General features: G+C 35.6%; 1 protein-coding gene across 3 annotated transcripts in view; it reads left to right on the plus strand.

The window, feature by feature from the left end:
* ATRNL1 (attractin like 1) overlaps window positions 1–22,758 on the plus strand; it is an 809,337-nt gene that overhangs the window by 92,167 nt on the left and 694,412 nt on the right. For all 3 annotated transcript variants that reach the window (XM_069567614.1, XM_069567615.1, XM_069567616.1), the window contains exon 9: window positions 21,587–21,770. In XM_069567614.1, coding sequence (XP_069423715.1) covers window positions 21,587–21,770 — 184 coding nt within the window. The remainder of the gene's footprint in view (window positions 1–21,586; window positions 21,771–22,758) is intronic.

Here is a 22,758-nt window from a genome sequence, read left to right on the forward strand (position 1 = left end):
TAGATTGAAATATATGTGTTTTATTAAGCAGTATATAAGGGTTATGTGGATAACTATAATATTGTTTTGTAAAAAAAGTTTTTGTTCTTAAGATATACACCAAATATTTAAGTGTAATAGGAATGATCATGCCTTTGTGTGTGTGTGTGAGTCTACACCCTTGCACACACGCGTGCTCACATGTTCATGTGAGAGATGGAGCGAGGGAACTAACGATAAAACAAATGGGCAGAATATTAGCCATTAGTGAATCTGAGTAATGAGTATATGAAATTCCTTTGACTATTCTTATAACTTGTTTGTATCTTTGAAATTAGATCTAAATAAAGTGCTGAAATAGATGAGAGGAAATAGATTCTTTTTTCATTTGGGTTATATAGGATATATATTTGAACTGAGGAGGATAGGACTACTTGTGAACTTGCTCTGGCAGTAAAGGAAATGTCAGCTTGTCCTTTTTGCTGCACTTAGAATTATAGGAATTTTAGGAAATCTATAAATCTCAAAGGGGAATTATGTGCATGGTTTTACTCAGTTGGGTCATAAAGCTCTTCTGGGTTAGTCCTGAGGGAAATTTATTTCATTTTAGGTTAGCAGTACATTATACACTTCCTAAGACTCTCAGTGTGAATCTCAATGTTAGTATAATATTAATGTTTTGCTGTACTATATTACATGCCATGAGGATTTGGAGGTATAGTTGGGAAGCCATTATTAATGTCATTTTACTTTGCATTTTTTCTTTTGGTTTAAAAACCATTAGATATGGTGTTCTTAGCAAGGTAATTTTTTTTCTCTATAGGAATTGTGATACTATATGGCTTTCTCGTCTCTTCACTTTTAACACCACATTTTTTTTTTTTTCAAAAGTCTGTGGTGAATTTCAAATGTAGATTGAACATTACTTTCAGCACACTGGTTACCTGGAAATATAGACCTACAGAACACAATATTAGGTGGTGAGAATTAGAAATTTTTAATATATGTAATCTACCTTTAAAAATAATCCAGTCATAGGAATCAGAGAAGACAAATTTTAATGGTGCATAAATTAGGTTTGGCATTTGCTGTGTGGGGCTTCCCTGGTGACTCAGACAGTAAAGAATCTGCCTGTAATTCAGGAGACCCAGGTTTGATCCTTGGGTTGGGAAGATCCCCTGGAGAAGGAAAGGGCAACCCACTCCAGTATCCTTGCCTGGAGAATCTCATGGACAGAGGAGCCTGATGGGCTGCAGTCCATGGGGTCACAAAGAGTCGAACACGACTAAGTGACTTTCACTCACTCACTTTGATGTGTAGTTTCAGTTGTGAAGAACTTGGAGAACTAATTAGATAAAGTGAAATAGTTGCAATGTATTAAATAAAATATTTAATAAAGTGCTAGTTTGTGTGACATAGACTACTTGTTAAGATGGTATATGTTTTTATATTTACTAAATGTTTCCCAAAGTAACACTGTAAAAAGCCCTTTAGTTTTGATAAGTGGAATTATTAAACTATATTCTTTTAAAACTGTTTATAAGCTATATAAATATTATACACAAATTTGAAAATATGCATTGGTTATATTGAAATGTTTTAATAGGTGTGCATTCAGGATTCAGAAGACTCTGGTCTGTTTGTCTCTGCTTAACATTGTTTCATTGATGGAAGTATCAGTCCCTTAAAAGACAGCCATCCTACTATTTTATGTATTAAAATTTTTATTTAGAAGAAATATGCATATCTTATAACTCATATTAGATTTTCATAACTATACAGAACTGTACCTGTGCAAGGTAATCACTCTTCCACATATTGGCCCTACAAATATTTCAAGATACCTTAGTTTCAACTTACTATTTTCCATGCTTTAGATAAGCATCTTTGTTCCTTTAGTCTTCATATAACAAGCTTTCCACTTACGTCTTTTTGATAGTCTTACATTAATACATATTAATGATTTAAAGAATATTTTCCAATAATAATAACAGCAAGTGTTACTCTGTGCTCAGTGCTAGTATTAACACTTGACAAGTTTTGACTCGTTTAGTCCTCAGCATGAACATGCAAATTTGTGCTCTTTTTACCCATTTTTCAGATAAGGGAACTGAGGCTTAGATGTCTCACCTAACTGGCCAGTGATCACACAGCCACTAAATGGCAAAATCAGGATTATATAAATATAAGATACACATGATTTTAGCTGACCCTTTGTTGTCTTTATCATACTCTCTGGACAAACTACTGTTTTGACCTATTCAAACTTATCAGAGCTTAATGATGTGTTCCCTAATGTGAGACCATTGCTTTTGCTTGTTCTGGACATATTTTATTAATATTTTTATTGCAACCTAAATTTATATTTTATACTAATATTATTATGCTGATTTTGTAGCTAGCCTACAAAGAAAAAAAGTTCGTGTGTACAAAGTTGCTTCAGTTGTATCCGACTCTTTGTGACCCCATGGACTGTAGCCCACCGGGCTCCTCTGTCCATGAGATTCTCCAGGCAAGAATACTGAAGTGGGTTGCCACTTCCTCCTCCAGGGGATCTTTCCAACCCAGGGATCGAACCTACATCTCCTGTGGTTCCTGCATTGCAGGCAGATTCTTTGCTGTAGTTCGTCGATTTTTGTTTTTTTTTTTGTTTTGTTTTTTTATTTTTATTTTTTTTTCTGCTTTCATGAAGTTTATTTTATTTTATTTTTTTAAATTTTAAACTCTTTAATTCTTACATGCGTTCCCAAACATAAAGCCCCCTCCCACCTCCCTCCCCATAACATCTCTCTGGGTCATCCCCATGCACCAGTCCCAAGCATGCTGTATCCTGCGTCAGACATTGGAGTCAGATTTTGGAGTAAAGTCATAATCTCCTCTACAGATAACTTTTTGAGAAACAGTTTCTGTTTTGCTAGGCAATATAATTCTGTTTTCCATTGTCGGCAAGTCTTTTCAGTTACTACTTTTCCTGGAAATGCTTGGTGTAAGTCATCTGTCCTCTTTCTGGCGATTCAATTCTTACATGATAGTATACATGTTAGAATGCCATTCTCCCAAATCATCCCACCCCTCTCCTTCTCCCTCTGAGTCCAAAAGTTTTATGTAATTTCTGGGAAGTAAGGTACTTTATCCTGTAGTTATCAATTGAATGTTGTACTCTCAGTGAAAGGCTTGACCTATTAATACATTGGTAAAATAGTTTCAGCTCATCATTGCTTTTGATTCATAATTCTTGTATCTAAAGACTTAATTAATTCCTCTTTTTACTGGGTCAGTGGTCATTTAATAAGTACAACTTCTATGCCTTCATCGTAGGCACTGACAAACAATGTTGAGGAGCAAACTGTTGGCAGCCAAAACAAGGGGATAGAGAATATGTAGATTTAAAGAGGTTCAAAAATCACATCAGGCAACTGCAGTGTGTGGATCTCATTAAATCCAGATTCCAACAAACTTCAAAAAAAAAAAAAAAAGAAACTTATAAGATAATTAGAAATCTGAATACTAACTGGATACTTACAGGTTTTAAAAATTAACTCTTTCTTTTTTTTTTTTTTGAGCTTCACAATGCAAACCTCTAGGGATTTTGGAGTAAAGTCATAATCTCCTCTACAGATAACTTTTTGAGAAACAGTTTCTGTTTTGCTAGGCAATATAATTCTGTTTTCCATTGTCGGCAAGTCTTTTCAGTTACTACTTTTCCTGGAAATGCTTGGTGTAAGTCATCTGTCCTCTTTCTGGCAAGATTATAAAATGATAGATTCAAGTTATCTGATAGTAAGACTACTCAGGTTTTTTCTCTCTTCTTGTCAGATTTGGTAATTTGATTTTATTTTCAGAATTTATTCATTTTATCTAGAAATTTCCGACATATTGATCTAAAGTTTTTCATAATATGCTCTTAGTGAAGTCTAAAATAGATTATAGCCGTATGGGCGTATGCTCCGTCATGTCTGACTCTTTGTGACCCCATGAACTGTAGCCCCCCCAGGCTTCTCCGTCCATGGCATTTTTTTCCAGGCAAGAATACTGGACTGGGTTGCCATATCCTCCTCCAGGGGATCTTTCCCAACCCAGAGATCGAACCCACATCTCCTGTGTCTCCTGTATTGGCAGGTGGATTCTTTTACTACTGAGTTACCTAGAAAACCCTACTTTATAGCCATATTCCCTGTTATGTGCCTAATATTGGCTTCCTGGGCCTTCTTACTTTTGTCTTAATCAGATTCTCCACAAGATTGTAAATCTTAATATTTTTCAGAGTACTAATTTTTGGAGCTATTGATTTTTAATATATTTATCAATTTCATTAATTCTTATTTTTATTATGATCTCCTTTTAATATATTTTGATGTGTTATGCTTTTTTTCCATTTTATATTGTTGCTTAATTCATTATTTTTCAGGTTTGATTCATTGAATTTTTAAAAATATATGCCTTTAAAGCTGTAATATAAACAATGTAAACATGGCTATAGTTGTATCCTACATGACTTGGTATGTAGTATTTTAATTATTTTTTAGCTCAAAGTGTGTTTAAAATTCCATAGTCATTTGTTCTTTCACTCATGGGTTATTTAGTAGTGCAGTTTAAAAATTTAAAGATGGGTTTTCTAGTTATTTATGTTTTATTACTAATATCTAGGTAGTTATATTATGATCACAGAACATATCCTATGGAATTCCCCTCAAAATTATGAAATATTTCAGAAATACATATTAGTTGAAAGAATTGTACATTGAATTCTCATAGACATCCTACCTACATTCTACAGTTAATCTTTTGCTTTTTCAGTTACCAATGTATCTTTATCCGTCTGTCAGTTTTGTTGTTGTTGCATTTTAAAGACTCTTGGAAACATCAGTAGACTCTAAAGATAATACCATGTCTGTTATTAACGAGTTCTGTACTTAGATTTCTAATGTAAAAGTTACATATCAGTTCAGTTCAGTTGCTCAATTGTGTCCGACTCCTTGTGACCCCATGGACTGCAGCACGCCTGGCTTCCCTGTCCATCACCAGCTCCCAGAGCTTACTCAAACTCATGTCCATCGAGTTGGTGATGCCATCCAACCATCTGTCATCCCCTTCTCCTCCCGCCTTCAATCTTTCCCAGCATCAGGGTCTTTTCAGATGAGTCAGTTCTTCACATCAGGTGGCCAAAGTATTGGAGTTTCAGCTTCATCATCAGTTTTTCTAATGAATATTCAGGACTGATTTCCTTTAGGATGGACTGGTTGGATCTCCTTGCTATCCAAGGGACTCTCAAGAGTCTTCTCCAATACCACAGTTCAAAAGCATCAATTCTTCGGTGCTCAGCTTTCTTTATAATCCAACTCTCACATCCATACATGACTACTGGCAAAACCGTAGCCTTGACTAGGCAGACCTTTGTTGGCAAAGTAATGTCTCTGCTTTTTAATATGCTATCTAGGTTGGTCATAACTTTTCTTCAAGGAGAAAGCGTCTTTTACTTGCAAAAGTTACATATAGTGAAATGCATAAATTCTGTGCACAATTCACTGAGTTTTGACAAAACATACATCTGTAACCCAAACTTATATCAAGATATAGGACGTTGGCTATTACTTGTGAAGGTTCTCTCATGATCCTTTGCAGTTGACGCCTGTCCTGCTTCCTGATTTTTTCATTATCAAATAGTTTTGCTTGTTCTGAAATTCTGTATAAATGGAATCAATAAGGCTTCTTTCACTCATCATGCTGCTTTTGAGCATGATGTATTTATTAGTAATAATAAATAAACATGTTGTATTTATTAGTAATTTGTTCCTTTTTTATTGTTGAGTGCTTTTCCAGTGTATGAATACATGGCATTTTCCTTCATTCTCCTACTGATGAATGAAAGTGAAAGTGAAAGTCGCTCAGTTGTGTCCAACTCTTTGTGACCGCGTGGACTGTATAGTCCATGGAATTCTCCAGGCCAGAATACTGGAGTGGGTAGCCTTTCCCTTCTCCAGGGCCAGGGCTATTTCCAGTTTTGGACTGTTGTGAATACAATTGCAGTGCACATAATATACAAATCAACTTGTAGACATGGTTTTATTTCTCTTGTTTGAATAACTAAGGATGCTGGATCGGGAGGGAAAAATATCTTTAAATTTTTTAAGAAAGTTTCAGAACTTTCTTCCAAAATGGCTTAATGCAGTTGTTTATTAAATTTAATTACTCATGTTTAAATCTTTTAGATCTTTCTGACATTTTAACTGTGCTGTCAGTCACTGGGAAGGATACATTAAATTTTCCATGATGCTGTTGATTTTGTTGATTTCTCTGTACGATTCTTTCAGTTTTTTACTTTACATATTTTGAAGCTTTATGATTGTATATTGATCTTTTAACATTCTCGATCTTTATCTTAGATCACTACTTAGGGATCACTGAGAGATTATGTAAAATGTGAGGAAAAGGAGTCAAGGATAGTTCTAAGATGTTTGGCCAAGCGCTATACTAAGTTGAGGGAGCCTGAGTAAAGCAGATTTGCTTGTCACCAGTACCTATGTATGTGTGTTGCGTGTATGTGTGTGTGTGTGTGTGTGTGCATAAAAATACTAGCTTTCAGAGAGCAACTTGATGAGCTTTAACAAATTGATATAGTTGTGTAAGTGCCACCTGAATCAAGATATAGAACATTTCCATTACTGCAAAAAGTATGAGTACATGTCCCTGTGCAGTCAGTCTCTCATGATTCTTGCTGGCTTATTTGCAGTTATGTGTTTAACCTTATAAGAAACTTCCATACTATTTACCAAAGTGATACTACCATCTATAACCTACCAGCAAGAGTTCCGGTTACTTCTCATCCCCACCCATACTTGGTAATGTTAGTTTTTTTAATTCTAGCTATTCTGGAATTGTAGGGATATCTTATAGTTTTTTTATTGGCATTTCCCTGATGATTAATGTTACTGAATGTCTTTTTATTTCACTATTTGCCATTTATATATTCCTTGGTAAAATGTCTGTTCATACTTTTTGTCCATTTTAAAAATTGGGTTGTTTGACTCCTTATTATGGAATTTTAGGATATTTTTAAAAAAATGTGTTAGGGACATTAGTCCTTTCTCTAATGTATATTTTGCAGATTCTTTCTTTCAGTTGTGGCATACCTTTTCATTTTTACAGTGCCTTTTAAAAAGCAGAGCTTTTAAATTTGGGTGACATACAGTTTATCAATGTGTTCTACCTAAGAAATCTTTTGTCAAGCCCAAGGTCACGAAAGTTTTTCCTTTCTGTGTTTTACTAGATATTTAGTTTTGGCTCTCATCCTCCAATCTGTCTTCTCTTTGAGTTAAATTTCATATGTGGTGTGAAGTAAGGGCTGCGGTTTTTATGGAATATACAGTTGTTCTTTGGTTGAAAAGATTTTTCTTTCCCTATTGAATTACCTTGGTAGATATATTGAAGAGTCAATTGACAATATACGTGTGAGTCAACCTTTGGATTCTATTCTGGTTCTTTGATTTATATTATATTTAACATCACACTCTACTGATTACTGTAGCTTTGAAATCAGGCAGCGTCTGTCTTCCCATCATTTTTTGTTTGTTTTGTTTTAAAAAAAAATTGGACTACTCTAGGTCCTTCACATTTCCACTCAAAATTTAGAATCAGTTGGTCAGTTTCTTAAGGAAAAGCATGTAGGAATTTTAATTGGAGGTACATTCCATCTATATTGGGGAAAATTGAGCCTTTAACAATATTGAGTCTTCTAACTTACGGACACTTCAGCATTTGGCACCCTGCAACTTTGCTAAAAACACTTATTATTCCTTGTAGATTTTAGGTAGATTCTTTCTTGTTTTGTACACAGATGACCATATATTATGCTCAGGCTAATATTCATCTTCCTTTTCACTCTATATACGTTTTATTATTTTCTTTGGACTGCTGGGATCTCTGGTACAATACTGAGTAGAGGTAGTGCTTGCCGACATTTCTGCCTTTTAAAAAATTTTAGTAAAGAAAGCTCCAGTCTTTTAATTACTGTTACTGTATTAGTGATGTGGTTTTTGGGGGTGCTTTTATCAGGTAGAGGAAATTCATTTTTTTTAAGTAGATACATTTAAATTTTTAGTTGGAGTTTCAATATCAAACTCTCACAAATAATAGAATGAATATTCAGAGAAGTAGAAGGATATGGTAGACCTGAAAAGCACTGTGAACCAATTCAACATAATTAAGATGTATACAGTTTTCACACACCAGTTGGATACAAGTGTGTTCCCATAAGCTGTAAAGGAAATTCACTTTTATTCCTGGTTTGCTGAGTCTTTTTCATGAATAATGTTAGATTTTGTCAAATAATTTTCTGTATCTATTGAGAAGATCGTTTTTTTTTATTTCTTTATTTCTCTTTTGGATTTCTTAGTGTGGTGAATGACATTGATTTTTAGATGTTAAGCTACTGTTGCATTTTGGATAAACTCTGCTTGGCCACAATGTATTATTCCTTTCATACACTGCTAAAATTGATTTGCAAAAATGGTATTCAGGATTTTTATCTTTATGCTCACAAGAGATCTTGGACTATTGTTTTCTTTTCTTGTAATGTCTTTGCTTTTATAATCTGGGTAACAGTAAAATGATTTGAGAAATGCTTTGTCCTATTCTATTTTCTATAAGAGTTTGTGTAGAATTGGTGTTACTTCTTTCTTAAATGTTTGGTTCACCAGTGCAACTATTTGGCCCAGAAACTTTCTTTGTAGGAAAGATTTTGACTATGGCATTTATTTTCTTTAATAAATGTTAGTGATATTCAAATGATCAGTTTCTTTTTGAATGACATTTGGTAGTCTGGGTTCTTAAGAAATTTGTCTGTGTCATTTAAGATGTTAAGTTTACTGGCATGAAGCTGTTCCTTATATTCCCTATTATTTTTTTTAATACTTGTAATATCTATAGTGATATTTCCTCTTATGTCTGATATGAATATCTGTGTCTTATTTTTCTGGTCTGTCTGACTAGAGATTAGTAGGTTACTCAATCTTATTGACTTTTTCAAATAACCAGCTTTTGTTTCCTGTTTTCTATCATATTGATTAATGCTTTATTTGTTACATTTATTTTCTTCTTTGAGTTTTATTTGCTCTTGTTTTTCTGATTTCTTACGGTGAAAGAACAGATCATTGAATTGAGATTGAGACCTTTCTTCTTTTGAAAAAAGTATTGTTATGAATTTCCAAGTCAGTAGTTCTCAAACTTAATACCTAGGAAGCACCTGGCGGGTTGTTAAAATAGATAACTATGCCCTAAACTCTGATATTCTTATTAATTATGTTAGGATTGTTGCCAGGGGATTTGCGTTTTTAAAAAGTTTCCAGGTAATGCCAATTGCTTCAGGGAACCACTGTTGAGAATGACCGCTGTAAGTACTGCTTTAGCTGTATCACATGCATTTTGAAAGAGGCTGCTTCTTTCTTGTTTCTATTTAGTTCAAAATGTTTTATGCTTTTTTTGTGTGGTTCTTTTCTTTGGCTCCTGGGTTGTTTAGTGGTATTTTGTTTGATTCATATATATATGAAGATTTTTTTGATATCTTTCTTGTCTTTATTTCTGGTTTAATTCTACTATTGACAGAGACTGTATATTTTATAGTTAAATTTTTTCTTGAGTCTTATTTTGTGACCCAGAATATGGTCTACCTTGGTGGATGTTAAATGGGAATTTGAAAAGATACATCTTCTGCTGTTGTTGGTTGGGGTGTTCTATAAATGCCAGTTATATTATGGTTGATAAAATGATTCCTGTCTGTCTTCCAGAATACAGTACTGGTATTCTGTGTAGTACTTTCCTTAGTTCTTAAAAGAACAGTGTAGAAATTTCCAGTTATGATTGTGGATATATCTATTTCATTTTTAACTTCTACTGGTTTTTGCTTTACTCATTTATTTTTAATTTTTTAAAAAATTTACTTTATTTATTCATTTATTGATTTATTTTTGGCTGTGCTGGGCCTTCATTGCTGCACCCAGGCTCTCTCTAGTTGTGAAAAGCAGGGACCACTTTTCTAGTTGTGGTGTGCAGGCTTCTCTCTTGTTGTAGTACATAGGCTTTAGAGCACACAAATTTAGTAGCTGTAGTGCACGGACTTAGTTGATGGAATTAACTTAGGTTATGTAATTCCAGCTGAACTATTTCAAATCCTAAAAGATGATGCTGTGAAAGTGCTGCATTTAGTATGTCAGCAAATCTGGAAAACTCAGCAGTGGCCATAGGACTGGAAAAGGTCATTTTTCATCCCCATCCCAAGAAAGGGCAATGACAAAGAATATTCAAACTACCACACAATTGGGTTCATTTTACATGCCAGCAAGGTAATGTTCAAAATCCTTTAAGCTAGGCTTCAGCAGTTTGTGAACCGAGACCTTCCAGATGTTCAAGCTGGATTTAGAAAAAGCAGAGGAACTAGAGATCAAATTGCCAACATATGCTGATCATAGAAATGACATGTGATCCAACATATGCTGGATCATAGAAAAAGCAAGAGAATTCCAGAAAAGCATCTACTTTTGCTTCATTGACTACGCTAAAGCCTTTGGTTGTGTGGATCACAACAAACTATGGAAAATTATTAAAGAGATGGGAATACCCAGTGACCTTACGTGCCTCTTGAGAAACCCGTATGCAGGACAAGAAGCAGCTATTAGTAATGGAACAACAGACTGGTTCCAAACTGGGAAAGGAGTACATCAAAGGAGATATTGTCACCCTGCTTTTTTAACTTATATGCAGAGAACATCACACAACATGCCAGGCTGGATGAATCACAAGCTGGAATCAGGGTTGCTGGGAGAAATATCAATAATCTTAGATATGTAGATGATACCACCCTTATGGCAGAAAACAAAGAGGAACTAAAGAGCTTCTTGACAAAGGTGAAAGTGGAGAGTGAAAAAGCTGGCTTAAAACTCAACTTTCAAAAAATGAGGATCACAGCATCTGGTCCCATCACTTCATAGCAAATAGATGAAAAAGTTAACAGTGACAGATTTTATTTTCTTGGTCTCCACAATCACTGCTGACAGTGACTTGGGCACGAAATTAAAACCTGCTTGCTCCTTGGAAGAAAAGCTATAACAAACTAGGTAGTGTGTTAAAAGCTAGGTAGTGTGTTAAAAAGCAGAGACATCACTTCACTGACTAAGGTCCATATAGTTAAAGCTGTGGTTTTTCCTGTAGTCATGTATGGATGTGAGGGTTGGTCCATAAAGAAGGCTGAACCCTGAAGAATTGATGCTTTTGAATTGTGGTGCAGAATAAGACTTTTGGGAACCCCCTGGGCAGCAAGGAAATTAAACCAGTCAATCCTAAAGGAAATCAGTCCAGAATATTCTTTGGGAGGACTGATGCTGAAGCTGAAGCTCTGACACTGGAAAAGACCCTCATGCTAGGAATGATTGAGGGCAGGAGGAGAAGCAGGCAACAGAGGATAAGATGGATAGTATCATGACTCAGTGGACATGAGTTTGAGCAAACTCAAGGAGATGGTGAAGGATAGGGAAACCTGACCTGCTGCAGTTCATGGGGTCACAGAATTGACAAGGACTTGGTGCTTGAACAACAAGGCTACTTCCTTCTGTCCTTCATAGTTTCTTAGGATAAAGTCTGTGTCATTTGAGCTGTTTTTCCCCTATAGGTTTTTTTTATTTTTTTAAAATTTTTCTGTAGCTGCTTCTGAAATGTTGTCTGTGCTTTTAGTTTTCAGCAGTTGCATTGTGGTATAGATTTCACGAAATTTATCCTGTTTGTAGTTTTCTCAGCTCCTTGAATCTGTAGGACCATTAATTTGCTAACTATACTCTAAAATTTTGTTTTTATAAAGGTTACTCTAGGGTTTGTAATATGTATATTAGCTTATCAGCTTCTGCTTTGAAGGCAATGGCACCCCACTCCAGGACTCTTGCCTAGAAAATCCCATGAACGGAGAAGCCTGGTAAGCTGCAGTCCATGGGGTTGCTAAGAGTTGGACAGGACTGAGCGACTTCAGTTTCACTTTTCACTTTCATGTATTGGAGAAGGACATGGCAACCCAGTCCAGTGTTCTTGCCTGGAGAATCCCAGGGATGGGGGAGCCTGGTGGGCTGCCGTCTATGGGGTCGCACAGAGTCGGACACGACTGAACTGACTTAGCAGTGGCAGCTACCTCTTTACATATAGTGTCAGAAACTCAGAATAGTATCCCTGCATTTCCCTCTTTTTCCCTTTGTGCTTATATCATATCTTGTGTGCTATGAAGAGCATAATACATTGTTACAGTTTTTAGTTTGGACAGTTAATCATCATTTACTGGGAGGGAAAATGAGAAATGACACCTTGAATATTTACTCATATATCAACCATGTCTTATGGTTGATCATTCATGTATAGAAATCATTCATCATTCATCTATAGAAATCCAAATTCTGTCTAGTTTTAAGTGTAATTTTTATTCAGTTTAAAGAACTTTGGGGGTTATTTTTTATAGGGCAAGTCTTCAATGATATATCCTCTCTTCTTTTTTTTCCTTTGTCAAAAAAAGATTTTACTTACTTTCACTTTTGGAAAATATTTTATGGGATATAGATTTCTACTTTGATAGTCACTTGTTAGTATAGAGTGCTGGGTGAATGGTTGTCCCCCCTTCTCATTAATTTAAAAGTGTAACTTCCTTGTCTTCCCCCTTCCTTCATTTCTGTTGAGAGTCAGCTGGCATTCTTATTTTTGCTCTTCTGCTTGTTCATCTTTATCACTTCATGCTATTCCTTGGCATGGGTTTATTTCTTTATTTTGCCCTGTTTTATATCATTGATCTTCTTGGTTTTATGGATCTGTAAAGACGTCATTATTTCTGTCTGCCACTGGCATACTTCTGAAACTCTTATCATATTAGATTAGGCTACTTGATATGGTTATACAGGTCCCTGATATCCTGTTAATTGTTTTTCATTGTTTTTGTTTGTTTGTGTGCTTCATTTTGAATAGTTTCTATTTTTGTGCTTTAAATTAATTGTTCTTTTTTCCCATAGTGTTTACTCTTGTGTTAATTCTGTTCAGTGTATTTTTCATTTCCAGGGATTCTTTTTGAGCCTTTTGTTAAATCTCATGTTCATATTTTTTCTAACACTATTGAACAGATTTGAGTGGATTTACAGTAGCTTTTGAAGCATTCTCTTCTTTTAATTTTGTCTTTTTTATGCCTGTGTCTCTGTTGATTGGTTTTTCTTCTTGTTATGGATTATATTTTCTTTGGTCTCTATACTTGTTAATTTTTTAATGCATTTTGAATATTGTATGTTTTTGTTCTGTTGGCTACTGGGGACTTTGCTCTACTCCTTTAAAGAATGCTGGACTTTGTACTAGCACGGGGTTAAGCTTCAAGTGTAAATATTTTGGGAGATTGCTTCTGAGATCTGTTAGAATGGATCCAGAGTAACTTTTAGTTGATGGCTAATGTAACCTAGTATTTCATTCCTTTACATCCAGTATTACATTTCCTTTTCAGGACTCTACCTAATGCCTCCTATAGTATGAGGTCTATCTTCTGTGGCTGCTGGGAGCTCAGATTGTTACCAGTCCTGTGTGAGATCCAGGAATTGTTCAGTCTACTAGTTTCTGGTGGTTCTTTCCATGGCTTTAAGTAGTTTTCTCTTATGCACGTGCAAATCAGTACTCAGCAAAAACTTGGAACATTCCCGCTGATCTCTTGAGCATCCACTCTGTAGAAACTACATATCTGGTATTATTTCCTATGAATTCTAGTTTGTAGGACTGTTCTTTTCTTTTCTTTTTTTCTTTTTATTTTAATTGGAGGCTAATTACTTTACAATATTATAGTGGTTTTGCCATACATTGACATGAACCCGCCATGGGTGTACATGTGTTCCCCATCCTGAACCCCCCTCCCACCTCCCTCTGCATCCCATCCCTCAGGGTCATCCCAGTACACCAGCCCTGAGCTCATGCATTGAACCTGGACTGGCGACCTGTTTCACATATGATAATATTCATGTTTCAATGCTATTTTCTCAAATTATCCCACCCTCGCCTTCTCCACAGAATCCAAAAGACTGTGCTATACATCTGTGTCTCTTTTGCTGTCCTGCCTATAAGGTTATCGTTACCATCTTTCTAAATTCCATATATATGTGTTAGTATACTGTATTGGTGTTTTTCTTTCTGACTTACTTCACTCTGTATAATAGGCTCTAGTTTCATCCACCTCATTAGAACTGATTCAAATGTATTCTTTTTAATGGCTCAGTAATATTCCATTGTGTATATGTACCACAGCTTTCTTATCCATTCATCTGCTGATGGACATCTAGGTTGCTTCCATGTCCTAGCTATTGTAAACAGTGCTGTGATGAACATTGGGGTACATGTGTCTCTTTCAATTCTGGTTTCCTGGGTGTGTATGCTCAGCAGTGGGGTTACTAGGTTATATGGCAGTTCTATTTGCAATTTTTTAAGGAATCTCCACACTGTTCTCTCCACACTGTACTAGTTTGCATTCCCACCAACAGTGTAAGAGCGTTCCCTTTTCTCCACATGCTCTTCAGCATTTATTGTTTGTAGACTTTTGGATAGCAGTCATTCTGACTGTTGTGGAATGGTACCTTATGGTGGTTTTGATTTGCATTTCTCTGATAATGAGTGATGTTGAGCATCTTTTCATGTGTTTGTTAGCCATCTGTATGTCTTCTTTGGAGAAATGTCTGTTTAGTTCTTGGGCCTAGTTTTTGACTGGATTGTTTATTTTTCTGGAATTGAGCTGCAAGAGTTGCTTATATATTTTTGAGATTAGTTCTTTGTCAGTTGCTTCATTTGCTATTATTTTCTCCCATTCTGAAGGCTGTCTTTTCACCTTGCTTATGATTTCCTTTGTTGTGCAAAAGCTTTTAGGTTTAATTAGGTCCCATTTGTTTATTTTTGCTTTTATTTCCATTACTCTGGGAGGTGGGTCATAGAGGATCCTGCTTTGATTTATGTCCGAGAGTGTTTGCCTATGTTTTCCTCTAGGAGTTTTATAGTTTCTGGTCTTATATTTAGGTCTTTAATCCATTTTGAGTTTATCTTTGTGTATCGTGTTAGAAAGTGTTCTAGTTTCATTCTTTTAAAAATGGTTGACCAGTTTTCCCAGCACGACTTGTTAGAGAGATTGTCTTTTCTCCATTGTATATTCTTGCCTCCTTTGTCAAAGATAAGGCAGGGGACTGTTCTTTGAAATGCTGATCTTTGTTTTCTCAAGCTGGTAGGATCACCAGAATCTATTTGCAGTCAAATCCCCCTTCTTGCTCAGTGGTGAGAAATTTCCCCTCAGCATATGTTTCAAACAAGGGCTCACCTTGTTTCTGTTTTCTTTAAAACGATAATTCTGTGCTGCTTGTTATCCAGTATCTTTTTTTTAAAATATTTTCTTCTGCTTTTTAAGTTGTTTATGGCAGGTCGTTAAATGCTATCTAAATATTTCCATCATAACCTGATAAAGAACTCCTGGTATATATAAGTCATTTTTGCTTTTTACTTTTTCAAAATTACTCTGTTGCTTCATGTATTTGTGTATTTATTGTCTCTCTCTTTTTAATGAATCAGTGTTTCATTTTTAATAAATTGGGAGTGTGATAGAGCACATTACAGAATTAAAAACAAAATTCATTCATATACAAATAACATATCAATCATAAGCAAATACTTTTTCTGAAATGACGTATTTTGTTACTTTAAATGTTTATTGAGACAAAAATGGATCTTTTACTATGTGCACATTTCCAAATGCAAAAATAATAATAAAATGAGAATGTAATCATAATTAATTTTACATTTCAAGTTAATCACCTATATCTGAGCAAAATTATTTTCTTAATTTTTCATCTGAAACTACCGTATCACCATTTCTTATTTGAACTGCTGGTGACTAAACCTGCAGAGATTCTGCAGGGGTACTTAGTAACTCACTTTAGTGTCAGACCTGTGTCATAGCTCTTACACTTTAAGTTTTTAAAATATGTAATGAGTAGTTGAGTGCAATAGTGTATTTCATGATGAGCTTTCCATTGCTAGTAGGGTGATATATTTTTTCCCATTTAAATTTTAATTTGAGAAAGTTGTAAATTCACATACACTTGTAAAAAGAAACAGAGTGATCCTGTATATCCTTTATGCAGTTTTCCTTGGTGGTAAACATCTTGCAAAAATATAGTACAGAATCACAACCTGGATATTAACATTGATAACGATCTGCTGATATTGTTCCGATTTCTCCAGTGTCATTTAGAAGCTCATTTGCATGTGCATGTATGTAGCGTGTATAGATGTGTGTGTGTATTTAGTTCTGGGCAGTTTTCTTGCATGTTGTCTCATGTGTCTACCACTGCAGTGTCTGTCAACACAAGAATCCTTCACATTAGCTTTTTTAGACCACACCTACTTCCGGTTCAGTGGTAAAGAAGCCTCTTGCAGCCCAGGAAATGCGGGTTTGATCCCTGAGTCGGGAAGATTCCCTGGAGAAGGAAATGGCACCCCACTCCAGTATTCTTGTCTGGAAAATCGCATGGACAGAGGAACCTGGCGGGCTACAGTCCTTGGGGTTGCAAAAGAGTGCGCTACAACTGAGTGACTAAACATCAACAACATCATCTCCCTGATGCCTTTATTCCTTTCCCGTCCCATCCCAACCCTTGACAATCGCTGATCTGTTCTTTGTGTAATCTTACAATTTTAAGAATGTCATAGGTGGATCATTTCATCTAAGGGAACTTTGGTGTGTTAGTGCCTAAGTCTGCTATTTTATTATTTTTGTTTCCTGTTTCTTGTGCCTCTGTTTCTCTTCACTTGTTAGCCATGGGTTAACAAGTTTTAGAATTTATAGTGTTTGTGAGTGTATTTCTCTGTATGCTTTTCTTAGAGATTGCTCTGGGTATTAAAATATATGTAAGTGACTTGTCTGTCTACTAGTATCAACATTTTACCACATCAAGTGAAACGTGGAAACTTTGCTTTCATTTACATCCCTCACTTTCCCTACTTCTAAATATCATTGGCGTGAGTGTCAGATGACGTTATACTTTTTGTTTCCTTCATCAGATATTATTTGTAAGCCTCAAAGAGGAGAGTTTATTGTGTGTAGTCATATATCTGCTTTATTTGTTGTTCTTTCCTGATGTGATCATTTCATTTGTCTGAAGAATTTTCTTAAGCCAGTCTTTAAGGGGAGGCCACAGATTTCAAAGTATTTTAGTTTAGTTTTTTTTTTTTTTTAACCAAAATTTTTTTTGGATTGTGTCACATGGCACATATGATCTTAGTTCCCCGACCAGAAATTGAACCCACAGCACCTGCAGTGGAAACATTGAAGTGCTGAGTCTTAACTACTGAACTGCCGGGAAAGTCTGTATGTTTATGTTTTATACACAATTTGGATGTTTTCAGCCACGATTTTTAAAAATAGCTGTTTCAGCTCTGTTCTTTTTTCTCTTCTTCTGGGATTCCAGTGGAATAAATGTTGGACCAATTGTTACTGTCCCAAAGGTTTCTTAGACTGTTGATTTTTTTTTTTTTTTTTAGTTTATTTTCTCTGGTGTTCAGACTGGGTAAATTTTACTGCTGTATCCTCAATTTTACTGATTCTATCTGTCATCTCTACTACTGAGTCTGTCCAGTTAACTCCTATTTGTTACTGTATTTTCTTTTCTTCCTTTCCTCACTCCTTCCCTCCCTCCCTTCCTTCTTTCCTTCCTTTGTCTCCTCACCCTTTTTCTCTTTTTTTCCCCTGAGATTTGTTGTTTCAAGAGAACTTGTAGTTGCTTGCTGTATCATGGCTGCTTTAAAATTCTTGTTAGGTAATTTCAACATCTCAGAGTTAGTGTCACTTGACTGATCTGGTTCCCAACATGACAAGTGATTTTTGTTTGTTTGTTTGTTAGTATCTTGGACATTTTGGCTTTTATATTGGGAGTCTTTGAGTCTTACTTAACTCTTATATTTTAGCAGGTTGGTCACTCTGTTTAGGTTTAGCATTAAGATCTTGTGGTGGGATCTTCTTTTGCAATCTCAGGCCTTTAGGGAAAGTGGACCTCTTCCCCCGTCTGCACACTGTAAGCAATGTTTGGTGAATCCCTCTTGCTGGTGCTCCTGGTGTCACCCGGGATTATCCCTGGGGGTTCCTCTTCAATTTGCGGAAGGAATAAGCCTGCCTGAGTTGCTTTTTATTGCTGGGTTATGGGTTGAGAAATGCTGGGCTGACTGGCCTTCTTCTGTTGGGTTGGAGGCAATGAGATATCCGTCCTATAGTCTTGCAGGTCCTAAGAGTCAGCATTCCTCCTTACACCTTTCATATTTCTCCTGTGATTGTCTTTGGGACCGTTCACTGGGTTTGTTAGTGGGAAGGAGAGGGAGAAAGTAGTCTACACCAACTTTTAAACATTTGATGTGTTAATTTTTTAAACTCTAAATTTCCTTAGTTGTAAAGAAAGGATAGCAATAGTAAACTTTCAAAGCTATATCAAATGAACTAGTGAGAGACTCCCTGAGACATAATATATACTCTATAGAAAATGATGCTATAGCTGATTGCCAGGTTGCTTATTGCATCATTATTTTTAAGAACAAACGGAAACACTAATGAGTCACTATGTAGGATTATTTAAATAAGTTATCATCGATACAATAGAATTTAGCTAATGAAAGTGAAAGTAATAAATGGGATGTGAAAAGATGCCCCAGATGTTTTGTTAAGTGAAAATATAGTTGTAAAATCGCATGATTTTTTGGTATAAATATTTATAGGTACATGTAAGTCACATGTATTTGTCTTGTCTATTGTAATAAAATATTCAGAACTGTAGTTTCAAAATATTCTGAACCTAACAATTTGTGAAAAATACCTCTGGATAGTGGGCTAGAGGAGAAGGTAACATTCACTGTTGCATTATATACCTCTTTATTGCCACAATATTTTTTGATAAGAAGTAGTTTTATCTTTTATTAAAAAGAGAATGAATAAAAACATGAAAACCTTCAATCTGGTGCTGCACACACACACACACATACACACACACACACACACACACATAGCTTTAATAAGTAGTTGAAGAATATTAAAAGAATGCCCATTAGTTATAAGAATACTCTGAAATTTCTTTAAATATATCTAGTTTTCTCTGAGTAAAATTGGCTTTAACAAATCCTTCTGATACTTCTTTTATGACTTTTTATGATTGATGAAGTATATTCTTTACTACCTTAAAATTGTATGAATGTGAAGAATTTTTAAGCATCACTTTTGTTTTCTGTTACTTGCTTTGAGTATTTCAATGAGCTGTCTAGAATGCCAAAGTTTAGGTGACAAAGTTAGAGGGAAGATGCAAGTGTGATATGCATGGATATTTAAAAACTAATAACAGATTTCCGTATGGTTGCTCTTTATAATCTAAATTCCTTTAAGGTCAAAAGATATGTATTTTTTCATTTGCATATTCTTAAAAGCATGCCTTGCATATGATTAGAATTTGTTTCTATTTGCTATAGAAATGAGAGTTCCTCCTAGATGTGTCAGGTAGAATGGGACTTAAAATAGGGAGTTAATTACAGTAGTACTAGAGACACCAAAATGAGGGAATGAGTCAGAAATCTGTAGCTGCTGCATACCCAGGCTGGAACTTAGGACCACGTTCGTGATTGAGCTGCTTACTGTAGATGCCACTGCTGCCACTGAGCAAGGGCTGCGCCTGCTTCTGCTGCTGTAAAACCACCACTGCCATTGCCCAGTAGTCACCTACCTGTTCCTATTGCTGGAGAAGAAAGGAAGTAGAGTGTCTTTCTTCCATTTGCCTTCTGTTCTCTCCCAAGTACTTTCATTACTGGAAACTGATGGTAACACAGCTGTCGAATGAGTCTTGGAAATTTAATTTTTAGGTTTTTATCAGTAATACGAAGGACTCTTAGAAGGGATAGTGAGACTCATAGCCAAGAGATAAAAGACTAGCACAGTGCTAAAAATTCTTAAGACAAGAGTTTTATCTTTTTAGTCTTTGTAATGTCAGTGACTACCTCAGTTCAGTTCAGTTCAGTTGCTCAGTTGTGTCCGACTCTTCTCAACCCCATGAATCGCAGCATGCCAGGCCTCCCTGTCTATCACCAACTCCCGGAGTTCACTCAGACTCACATCCATCGAGTCAGTGATGCCATCCGACCATCTCATCCTCTGTCGTCCCCTTCTCCTCCTGCCCCCAATCCCTCCCAGCATCAGAGTCTTTTCCAATGAGTCATCTCTTTGAATGAGGTGGCCAAAGTATTGGAGTTTCAGCTTTAGCATCATTCCTTCCAAAGAAATCCCAGGGCTGATCTCCTTCAGAAAGGACTGGTTGGATCTCTTTGCAGTCCAAGGGACTCTCAAGAGTCTTCTCCAACACCACAGTTCAAAAGCATCAATTCTTCAGCGCTCAGCTTTCTTCACAGTCCAACTCTCACATCCATACATGACCACAGGAAAAACCATAGCCTTGACTAGATGGACCTTAGTCGGCAAAGTAATGTCTCTGCTTTTGAATATGATATCTAGGTTGGTCATAACTTTCCTTCCAAGGAGTAAGCATCTTTTAATTTCATGGCTGCAGTCACTATCTGCAGTGATTTTGGAGCCCCAAAAAATAAAGTCTGACACTGTTTCCCCATCTATTTCCCATGAAGTGATGGGACTCGATGTCATGATCTTAGTTTTCTGAATGTTGAACTTTAAGCCAACTTTTTCACTCTCCTCTTTCACTTTCATCAAGAGGCTTTCTAGTTCCTCTTCACTTTCTGCCATAAGGGTGGTGTCATCTGCATATCTGAGGTTATTGATATTTCTCCCAGCAATCTTGATTCCTGCTTGTGTTTCTTCCAGTCCAGCGTTTCTTATGATGTACTCTGCATATAAGTTAAATAAGCAGGGTGACAATATACAGCCTTGACGTACTCCTCTTCCTATTTGGAACCAGTCTGTTGTTCCATGTCCAGTTCTAACTGTTGCTTCCTGACCTGCATACAGATTTCTCAAGAGGCAGGTCAGGTGGTCTGGTATTCCCATCTCTTTCAGAATTCTCCACAGTTTATTGTGATCCACACAAAGGCTTTGGCATAGTCAATAAAGCAGAAATAGATGTTTTTCTGGAACTCTCTTGCTTTTCCCATGATCCATCGGATGTTGGCAATTTGATCTCTGGTGGTTCACGTATTAATGAAGCCTGGCTTGGACTACCTCAGCCTGTAACATAATAACCTCTCATAAACTTTTATTGAATCTTTCTTTTTTCAGGGCTATTTACAGATACAGAAATATATGTGAGAATAAGGTTTAGTTTTTTCTTGCACATACAAAAATTTAGATATTTTTGATGTTTCAAAGTTTAATTAAAATCTACAAAGAGACCAGTTTTACTCACCTTTGGTCTTTAGCACCAACATAGTAACTAGCACATATTTAATACTTTTTAAAACAATTAAATTATTATTAGATATACTTTACTCATAAAATGTGGTATTAGAATGAACTCGTTGGTAGTTTGGTGGTATGTTAGTTTTTAAAAAATACTATTTAAGTTCACATTTTATCTTCTTTCTCTTATAGCATCAAACACTTGGCTTGTTCCGGAAACTAAAGGAGCTATTGTTCAAGGGGGATATGGCCATACCAGTGTGTATGATGAAATAACAAAGTCCATTTATGTTCATGGAGGCTATAAAGCATTGCCAGGCAACAAATATGGATTGGTAGATGACCTTTATAAGTATGAAGTTAACCCAAAGACTTGGTGAGTAGATTGGGCTTTAGTATGATGGGAATATGGGGCACTGTTCCATTTTATATTTGTATAATAGTGGTGTGTATTAGATATTTTCAAGGAGGTATTCTTGACTTTTTTCCATCTTTATTTTGACTAATGATAGTCTATTATGTAGCAGAGGCACTACATAATACATTTTCTGTGTAGCCATCTTTACTGTAAATGATTGACTTCACAGTGTTTTCCAGTCCTGTGGATAGTCTTGTTCTGTATCACTCATAAGTGCTGATTCTATGTGCAGTTCAGAAGAGCAGTTTTCTTACCAATATATCTTTGAGTTTTGACATTATCTGTACTGGGATTTGTTTTTCTTTACACTCATATTTTATTGTCAGTTGTAAATTTTGAAAGCATTTCTTCAGTTTCATCATCTAATTTTCGGTGAAATACAAAGCTGTGACATTTAGGTAAATTTTCTTTTATTGTTGTTATAAATAATACTACAGTGTATATCTTGAACCAGTCATTTTACATAAGCAAGCGTTTCTCTAGGGTGCATCTCTAGAAGTGAAATTGCTGTATCTGAGGATATTCACATCCTCAACTTTCTAAGACACATTTAGCAAGCCTAATTGCTTTTCGAGTCACCGTGGTAACATACCACTTCCTCCAGCAGGGTATGAGTGTTCTTGGTTCTTCATAGTCCCACCAATACTTGATAATTATGAGAATATTTTCCTTTCGCCAGTGCAATGGATGTGAATGGTATCCTACTGATATTTTAATGTGCATATCCTGATTGATATAGTAAATCAGCATATTTTTATGTGTTCATTTGCACTTGTGTTTTCTGTTAAGTAAATTCCTTTTTCACAGCCATAATTTTTTCTTTATGTTTTAAATATTAATTTTTCATTTATTGATTTTCTGTGTATATGACTTTTATTGACCAACATGCTATTTTTTATGTAAAGTTTTTATTATATTTGGAAAAATTTCAGCAATTATTTCTTTT

The sequence above is a fragment of the Ovis canadensis genome, chromosome 22 (assembly GCF_042477335.2).
Source record: "Ovis canadensis isolate MfBH-ARS-UI-01 breed Bighorn chromosome 22, ARS-UI_OviCan_v2, whole genome shotgun sequence".
Lineage (NCBI taxonomy): Eukaryota > Metazoa > Chordata > Mammalia > Artiodactyla > Bovidae > Ovis > Ovis canadensis.